General features: G+C 36.5%; 1 protein-coding gene across 1 annotated transcript; it reads left to right on the top strand.

Annotated features, from left to right (window-relative positions):
- Positions 1 to 535: 535 nt before the first annotated feature.
- Positions 536 to 8,820, top strand: LOC103702652 (cystathionine beta-lyase, chloroplastic). Its single transcript, XM_008785166.3, has 13 exons — positions 536 to 749; positions 846 to 1,029; positions 1,112 to 1,224; positions 2,525 to 2,595; positions 2,705 to 2,796; positions 2,873 to 2,960; positions 3,053 to 3,164; positions 4,298 to 4,394; positions 4,507 to 4,588; positions 5,694 to 5,811; positions 6,826 to 6,933; positions 7,010 to 7,112; positions 8,354 to 8,820. The coding sequence occupies exons 1-13, from the start codon at positions 672 to 674 to the stop codon at positions 8,527 to 8,529; spliced, it is 1,422 nt and encodes a 473-aa protein (XP_008783388.1). The 5' UTR covers positions 536 to 671; the 3' UTR covers positions 8,530 to 8,820.
- The last annotated feature ends 1,113 nt before the right edge of the window (positions 8,821 to 9,933 follow it).

The following is a 9,933-nucleotide window of genomic DNA, read 5'->3' as shown; positions in this document are numbered from 1 at the left end:
CTGATATAAGCGTGCATAATTTTGGGAGATCACACAACTGACAATTTTGATATAATTAATTTTAAAAGAGTGCAATCCATGAATTGCACTTTACTAATAAATACACTGGTTTGGGTTGTATCTTTGGTGCGAAAATAGTTAATCTTTTTTTTCTAATAAATTTTGAACTCGAAAAAGGCTATTACGCAATCTACTGGTAAATTCACGTGAAGGATATATCCTCTGTTTTAAATACAGATATAAAACTAACCTATGAAATCATATACAATCATGAGTGAAAGTAGATTCGATAATATTCTTTGGATTTATTTTTATATTCAAATCTATTTGAATATAGATAGTAATTTGAGTATTCAACTAATATCTATATTTATATTTATATTTATATTTGTTAAAAAATAGATATAGATATAGATAGGTAACTACGCGAGCCGCATCTAAATATCTAATTTTATTTATAATTTTATTTAATTTTATACGGGAATAAAAATAAATCATCATATTAATATGCGATTAATTTAATTTATCGCTGCTCGGTAAAACCTTCTCCACCGAACCAAAAACCCTTGCACGAAACGAGACTATCAGCCTTCCCTCCTCCGCCTGCTGGATCCAGTAGGAGCGAGGAGAGGCGGAGGACCCCGTAAGCTCTAGTCAAATCTCCCCCTTCCATGGCCGCCGCCGCCGCCGCCGCCAACTCTTCTCTTCTTCGTCCCCTCTCCTCCAATCCCACCTTCGATTCCTCCGCCGTAAGTAGTCATCTTGTTCTCTCGCTCTCAGTCTTTCGTCAATCTCGGGTTTGGATCTGTATGGTTTAATGTCAGCAGCTGTTTTTTTTGTTCTAGGGATCCAAGAATTGCTGGGGTTTAAGGGGAAGCTTAGGGTTCTCCTCGAAGAGAGCCTTGGCACCGCTGGCGACGCCAAAGAGGTCCGAGATGAGTTTCGGTGGGGTTAGGGGCATGGACGTGAGCACTTCGGCTATGGTGGACGGGGTTGCTGACTGCTTGGATGATGTCTCCCCGGGATTGGGTTAGTTTGGACTTCTTGGTTGTGCCTTTTTCCCTTTTTTATTTATCTGCGGGATTTTGATTCATATGACGGAAACATGCAGATTTGAAGGGGAAGGAACCGAGTATATCGACGATATTGACTAATTTTGATAATTCTTTTGATCCGTATGGAGCTTTGAGCACGCCGCTGTACCAAACATCCACCTTTAAGCAGGTACAGCAATGCGATGATTAAATATGAGAATGTTTTTAAATTTTTAGATTGTTTTTTTTTCTTTCTTTCTTTGTTCATGTACTATCCTTACATTTTTTGGAGGGGGAAAGGTTGTTTCTTTTTCATTTTTACTCATGTAACATGATGACATGGAGTATCCCTTTGTTGCCCCATATTCGTATGTTAAATCTTGTCTCATCTGGGACGGGGAACAATATTACAACATATCTTCTGGATAAAACTGACTAATTATGTTTTTGTGGAGTCACTTTCTACCTTAAACACTGAAGGCAGTTAAAAGCAAGTGTGGTAGCCTTATTTAAAGTGAAGGCTTCAACTTTGTTGGAACTTCCCCTCATTGTGGATTCAGATCATGCAGGCTTCAACTTTGTTGGAACTTCCCTTCATTGTGGATTCAGATCATGCCAAACATATGAACTCTAACTACATCTAACTGTCTGTTTACATTTTAGCGTTTTAGTTTCCAATTCAAGCTTGACCTGCATTTTTTTGCGAACTAGAATTGCTTGTGAGCATTTGATGGCCCCTGCAATTAATTTATAACACATTCCGCTTCTTTTGTGAAGTTAGGCTGTGACATTCGCATAATCACCTATTTTCTTGCTCTCACCTTAGGCAACGACAATTCACTTTACCATTAAACCATTTTTCGTGAAATCATCATTCCTCCGAAGTTTCATTCTGGTCCGAACAAATTGCTTAAGCATATAGTTGTAGAATTTATACCTCTTGTGCACTTAGTTCACATTACGTAAAACACCATCCATTTCCTTGTTTACAATAGTCTAATAATCCATTTACCATAAAGAACCCATTTAGAATTTCTATTCCTTCACTCTAGTTCCACTTATAGGAGAAATCACATGACCTAGTACCTATAATCTTGTGCAATCTATTAAAATGGGAGATGTGAAAATTTGCATGCATGTTCTGCTAAAATAGTTATGCATTTATACATACATAAGCTGCCTGCTGTTGTGATCTGTATAATGACAATGCGTTTTCCCTTTTTTCCTTGATGTGTCCCAAAATTTATTGTGCTCCTGAATGTAGGAGTTTTCTCTCTTTTAGTGGAAGAATACACTGAAATTCATGAATGACAAGACAGTCACATTAATTATGTAAACAAATCTTCAAGTGCAGATCAAACTCTAAAGGGCCAGACTATTGTTTAAATTCATCTTTTGCCTGTAGCATTATCTTTTAGAAAAAACTGTATGGTAGCAGATTGTCATGCATTCTGAGCTCCGTATTCTCAATGTTTTTCATTTATTTTCAGCCTTCAGCTACAGAAAATGGTTCTTATGACTATACTAGAAGCGGAAACCCTACTCGAGATGTGCTGCAAAGGCCAGTATAATTATTTAGTTTTGCCAAATATACAGGCACTAGGTGTGTATAATCTTGTGTAATTCTCTCTTTTAATATTAATAACAATGTTGTCATGTCCACAAATCAGTCTTATGGCCAAGCTTGAGAAGGCTGATCAAGCATTTTGCTTCACTAGTGGAATGGCTGCATTGGTTGCTGTAACACATCTTGTTGAAGCTGGTGCGCATCTGTTTGTCTGAAGTCCTTAGATTCGAGTGTCACATGTACTTGACTGGCCAACCTTGTAATTGTTTAGGTCAAGAAATTGTTGCTGGAGAAGATATATATGGCGGCTCTGATCGATTGCTCTCACAAGTGGTGCCAAAGAAAGGAGTTATTGTGAAGTTAGTCCGGTGCCCTTCATTTTTCTGGACATGTTTTCTTGCCATATTTATTTTGAATTTAATTACAAAGATGATATTCTTTGAAATGACAGACGAGTCAATACATCTGAGCTGAGCGAGGTGGCATTGGCAGTTGGCCCCAGGACAAAGCTTGTGTGGCTAGAGAGTCCAACAAATCCTCGCCAACAAATTACTGATATACGGGTAAGAAAGTGGCTTTTGTGCTTTAATGGATAACTGAACTGCTACTCTTTTTATGAAATAATAGTGAAGCAGAAATAAATGCTAGTGTTGCAATGTGTCACATGCATTGCATTTGCTTCTGCGCAAACAGAGCCCTTGAAGTTAGAGATTTTACATCCTACTTGTTTCTGCAAATGTCATAATTTTTTTAAATGCCCATGCACTAAAACAATTCACAATACAATCCCTTTGGATAATTTTGTTATTGATCTATAACCAGTCATATGCAAGTAATCTAATAGTAGCATCATGTGCTGATGTCATCTTATAACAGGGACCAAGATTTACCCTAAAAGTTCCCGATTGTTTTCTCTTTTCTTTCTTCTCTGATGCTGCCAAGATCATTTCCTTATTTTTTCTTGCTGCTGCTCCATTTTCTTCATATCATATTGTTACCATTTTGTTTTGTATGAGAGTTCAACTAGGCCTTGCATTAGTAAAAGATAGCCGTTTCGACACTCCGGACCATCACAGCAGTGGTTGCATTGGAAAACTCTTCACTTGTATAAGGCTGCATGAAAGAATGCATATATAGTGATAGTAGTGTAAATAAAAGGATAATGACTTTTCCCAATAAGATTTTATTACGAAGGATGATGTTGTTCAATTAATTAGCCCCAGAACACTGAAAGTTTATGGTGAATGCATCAACTATATATTAGCATTTGATTTTTAATGCACTTGTCTTTCTAATCGGGATTTCGATTATCCTTCCTCTTTTGTTTTGTACATCCTCACTTACAAATGATGATTGTTGTTATTAAGCCCATGAAAATACATTAAGATAATAACTTTTATAGTGCTGAATTTCTGTGATGGGTCAGCATGTCTATCAAGATAGCACGACTTGTTTAACTGCCTCCCTTACCTCTACTTATGAAATTTCCAGAATATGTAAGCCTTACAATTTCTTAATGCTACTTGTTTGCCAGATTTCTGTTTTTACTGTTCGAACTTTGAAAACAGCAGTTTTCTTGTTTCCGATACTGATTGCATTACTCAACAAATTTTGTGCTATTCATATTGTTATGTGTTATAGTCATGTCCCCTTCTATCTCAAGGATGCTTTTGTCCATTTTCTCATGCATCTACAGAAAATTTCAGAAATAGCTCATTCATATGGTGCTCTTGTTATGGTGGACAACAGTATCATGTCTCCAGTGCTTTCGCAGCCCATAGAACTTGGGGCAGGTATATGACAGACTATGAAGTGGTAAAAAATACCAAGTGTTTAGGATGCCGTTGCTTTCTCCTGTTTCAGCAGTAGATACTCAATTATAATGTTATTGTGTCCATCTTGCAGATATTGTAATGCACTCGGCTACTAAATTTATATCTGGGCATAGCGATCTCATGGCAGGCATCCTTGCTGTAAAAGGGGAAAGGTTGAAATTTTTTTTATTCCTCTATTTATTTCCTAGGATTACATTTATTACCAAGTATTACCTGGTTATGGTTGCACTCTCATTTCTCTAATATGTGTAATAGCATATTCGATCATTTTATTATAACAGTTACAATTATAACCTTTTATCCTCTGTATATACCAATAGCCAACACATATTGCTTATCATCTTTGACAACTTATTTGGCTACTGATGATTTAAATTTTCTGTGGCTACCAATTAATAGCAACTAATAGCCAGTGTCATGACCCTTAACATTTGCAAACTTTTTGGGTGGCAGAGAGTAATGATTTGTTCATAAATTCCACATGACATATTCCATCTTTGCATGGTGACAGTTCCATACGATGGCAATTTGATTCTACCAAGTTCAAAGTCTGTGCGACTTTTGCTTCATCAGAGGAGGATAAGAAAGGCAATTAAGGAAAAGAAAAGGATATCAGCATTCATATTCTTAGTTATGGTCTTTGGTGTAGGCTAAATGACCTTAAGCTCACAAGCTGTGCTAATAATCCATACTTTTTTGATACTACCACAATTCATACGTGTCAGGTTCCCAGTTAAACATGGTTGGCAACTCTGAAGGTTGAAATACACAGCGCCATTAAACATTCAAGTTCTGGGTTACTTTGTTGTTGGTTACATTTTATTAACTTTACTTTCTTTAGGCTTCCTGGCCCAAGAATTATGTTTGGACTGTTGCTATTCACTATTCTTTCAATTCATATGTCAAACTGCCATAAGTCTTTCTTCCCACACCAAGGAATCAACAATATGAAAACTTTGTTATAAATTTTCCTTTTTCCTATTGGTATCGGGACTAACAATAATGGCTGGGACAACAAACATCCATCTCGTTCGTATTTTGGATACCCCTATAACCATCAAAGATCGTTGAAGTGACTAATTCCTGAAAATAGGAGGCGTTGAGGACAAAATTTTTCCATGCTCTTATGTTGTTATCTACAGCTTTGTTAACTTCACTGAGAAGCATGTCTTGTCATATGAAACATACGAAATGACAACAATTGTGTAGTAACTGAAATTTATACAGCAAGCATTTTGTTTTTATTGGCTTTACCAGCTTGGCGAAAGAGATTGCATTCCTTCAAAATGCTGAAGGCTCCGGGTTAGCACCATTTGATTGTTGGCTTTGCTTGCGAGGTATCAAGACCATGTCTTTACGTGTGGAGAAGCAACAGGTACAACATTTTCTCATTTTTGGTTATTTCTTTGTACCATGTTTCCGTGTTGTGCTTCTTGGTCCTTATAGTTATTAAATAGGTTTCATGTGTTTATTATTTAGTGTGACACATGAAGTTTCTAACATGGAAAAATATGAAACAAAAGAACGATCTGAGGTCTTGAACTGGCCACAATGGAAGAGATTGGTTGTGTGAATTGACTAATGGATGTGGCTGACAAGTGCAGTGATGCAGGTTTGAGTCCTAGGGAAGCCACTTTGTGCAACAAAATGCCAAAGATTAGGTATGTGAGGCCCAGTTTGCCCCTCTGAGGTCCCCAGGTTGCCAAGACCATAGCTGGGTAATCGAAAAAACATCAAAGATTTTGAAACTATTTATTATTTCTCTCTTGCAAATGCTATACATACTTATCACTTATAAATTGGGCTAGTGTTTGTGAAGATGAGTGCAGGACATGATCCTTTGTGATAAAGTTCTAATTTTGTTATAATTTTGAAAAACCAAGCAGATGTGAAATGAGAAGACAGTATTACATCAATGTCAGGGAATGTCCACTTCAACTGGTTTTACCTGAAATTATTTGATGACAAGTGAGTTTATCCAGAAAAGCATTTGTCTCTTCCAATCCATCTAGCAACCTTTTGATGGTTTTGCCTATGGTTTCCAGGATGGAAATAAATTTGGAAAATCTCCAAAAGTGTCCAGAAACATGTAATTCTAAGAAAATATCAAAAAGTTATCTAACTGAAAGCAGCAGTTGAGTTTGTGAAAAGGCAAACTTGATTTTTTTTTGGTCCCTAGTTTCAAGATTGTACATAAAACAGTGTGGTCTATGACATGTTCATGTTATTGCTAGCATGGCCTGTTTATTGCTAAGACTTCTATAATCACAGCATTGAGTTTTCTACACATATGCTGTTAGGCATCATGGTTTCAAAATAGAAATAGATTGCTATATCAAAGGCTTTCATTGGTTATCACGGTTCTTTGATAATGTTATATTGGTAACAGGCCAATGCTCAGAAGCTTGCCGAATTCCTGTCATCTCACCCAAGGGTGAAGCAAGTGAATTATGTAGGACTTCCTGGTCATCCTGGACGCTCTTTGCATTATTCTCAGGTACTCTGGAAAAAGTAATTTTAAAAGATAAAAATCAGAAAGCTAGAGTAACGCTGCCCTTTGTCTGTCCCTGCAGGCAAAAGGTGCTGGTTCCGTTCTCAGTTTTTTGACAGGATCATTAGCTCTCTCAAAGCACATTGCTGAGACCACAAAATACTTTAGCATCACTGTTAGTTTTGGTAATCATCTTCTCAGCTCTTTTAACTTACCATCTGATCAACATAAAGTTCATCTTGGAAGCTTTCTATACTTCATAAAGTTGTGAAAATCGCATACTCAGAAATGATTCCATGACATATTTCAAGAACTGCTAACATTTCATGATTTTAGCTTGTTACCATGAAAAAGTTGAAAATTCGTTAAAATTGAAAAATAGATGCTATTTACTTAAACCATTATCATCTATCTGTATTCACATGCACTTCTTCATTGTTATATCAATCATACAGAAACTATGCTTTTATTTTTTTATTTTTTTTCCTTTTCGCTTCCAGAAGATTCTGTATACTGTTTATTAAGTTTCTGCAGTTCTGATATAATTATCCTCGGTTACTGAACTCTTTACTGATCTGCAAGCATTCAGAATATATCGAAACACTCATAAACATCCGAAGTCCCATGGAAACCTAGATCCATGTCTGCTTGAAGTTATAGTTTTCTTTTGGGATTGTCATAAACATAATAAATAATCGCTCCTTGTGCGAACACGACCAATACGATTATTCGTTTTTAGTGTAGCCTTTTTATGTGCACAGCAGGTACTGGAATGCATAGTTTCTTGCAAAATCCAACTAGCAGACATCTTGATTCAAGATGACTATGGCATGCCAGGCTTAAAAAAAAGGTTCTTTGAAAGTTCATTATAACCATATCTGGAAGAATCTTTACATTTCTCCTGGACTCTGCATTCTGGCTTATCTTGATCAGTATGATGGATATTGATATTGGGGATGAAAAATTTTACAAATGGTCTCCATTGTGGAGTATGTGACCTGTACAAAGATTTAAATTTGTGACATCCTCATATATAGCAGTATGAGAAAACGACCTCTGCTCTTCTTTCAGAAGCCTAGAAGATTTTGGCCTTTTACTCCTATGATAATCTTATTGTATCTTGTAAATGAAATACTGGGTAATTTTTGAGAGCTATCCAGTTTGAGTAGAACTAAGTTAAAGAGGATCCATGCTTAATATTCATAGTGGTGATCTTAGAGGAGGCTGTGGACACTCAAATTAGACAACTACAATTGGTATCAGCAATTTCAATACGTGCAAAGTGGTACTTTATGGAAAACTTGAGCTTAGAAAGCAAAGTTTTTACACAACTTAGTGACACTGCTGATACTCACAGCATGCTAATCTGAATTTCTGCTCTTTTTTTGTGTATCATATATCAACTTATATTACCATCTGGATACAGGAAGTGTGAAGTCACTTATTAGCTTGCCGTGCTTCATGTCCCATGCGAGCATACCTGCTGCAGTTCGTGAAGCCAGGGGCTTGACTGAAGATCTTGTCCGTATCTCTGTTGGAATTGAGGACATAGAAGATCTTATAGCAGATTTGGACTATGCTATAAGATCCGGACCAGCTTAAACCATGTGCAGTTTGGGGATCAATTGTGCCATCGCTGATTGCGTAACGTGCTGATATATCTATTTACCTTAATAAACATTTGTCTGTTTAGCTGCAACTTTAATATTTGGAAATCCAGTTCTTTTTTGCTTGTGGTGGGTTGGTGGGTGTTGCGGTGGGGAGAAGCGTTCATGCATTAATTTGTGTGTACACATATTTATAGGGGAATCTATTTGCAAAATTTCACTAAATTTGTTAAACCATTATATGAAATTATAAGATCAGATTATCACATAGAATATTTTTTGACCACCTTGATGTCCATGGAGATCAGAAAGAACATTTCCCCACAATTATTGTTGTTGCTCAAGTTTTCCTTCTCCAGACAGACAATGGTAAAAGCGAAAGATTAGATGGAACTGTGGTAAAGGATGAGGCTGTAAACATGAAATTCCTTCAATGGATTCTGACTGTAAAGGGTAGGTCAGGATGTCTTTTATCTTGTTGGCATGGTTGGAGGAAAAGGAAGATCAGAAAGATTCTCAGAGCTAGTAAGAACCTCCTAATAACGGAAAGGCGAGAAACAAGGGGATATTTCAGAGTGCAGATGCCACCATTTCTGACATTATCACACAGGTTGAATCCTTCTGGTTAAGTTGGGCTCCATTTGTCTTCCTTAAATTGGAGCAAGATATTTGTACTTTTGAATTGTTTTGTTTTTTAGATCCAGTTGATTTATTCATTTCAGTTTCTTATGAAATGAATTGATGGGAATGGGAAACCCATGATTGTCACATTACTGTTTTTTGCAAGAATTTATATATATAATGAAAAAGAAGAATTTTAGCTGGAAGAAAAGTAACTTGCCTGTAAATTGCCATGAAGCACATTGGTCAAGATTGCAAGGCATGGAGATGCAGAAGAGTAGTATCGACTTGCTATCACTGGGAGGCATCTAATTTAGTTCTCAAACAAATAATATGCAACTGCTTTTGATGGCTCTTGTTCCAGAAGCCTTAATATTTGTTATTAGTCATCTGAATAGACTTATGGGCAATATGCTGGGAAGTTGTTGCTAAGTCATCTTGGATTTGGTCTGTGCTCCTACTTTCTGAATGCCTAGTGGGGATGTTTTTCATTTCCCACATCTACCAATAAGAATGACTTAGGCTGCAAAGGACTTGAACTTCGATGCGAGAATAGATATTTTAAAATCGTATCATCTCTATTATTGTGTAAAAATTTCCTATCTCTGTGAGGTTGGCTTTTCATCTACTCTCTTACTATCTTGTTTCACTTAGTTGAGCACTGCATTCATTTGTTGGCATTTTTCGCTATCTTGATTTTTGCTTTTTTAATATGAATTCTTGAAACTACAATACTGTGATTTTTGAGATGAGATATTTGATAACTATGACTGGCATT

Source organism: Phoenix dactylifera, unplaced genomic scaffold (genome assembly GCF_009389715.1).
Source record: "Phoenix dactylifera cultivar Barhee BC4 unplaced genomic scaffold, palm_55x_up_171113_PBpolish2nd_filt_p 000528F, whole genome shotgun sequence".
NCBI lineage: Eukaryota > Viridiplantae > Streptophyta > Magnoliopsida > Arecales > Arecaceae > Phoenix > Phoenix dactylifera.
The sequence above is the reverse complement of the archived record's forward strand: the minus strand, read 5'-3'. Positions and strand labels throughout refer to the sequence as shown.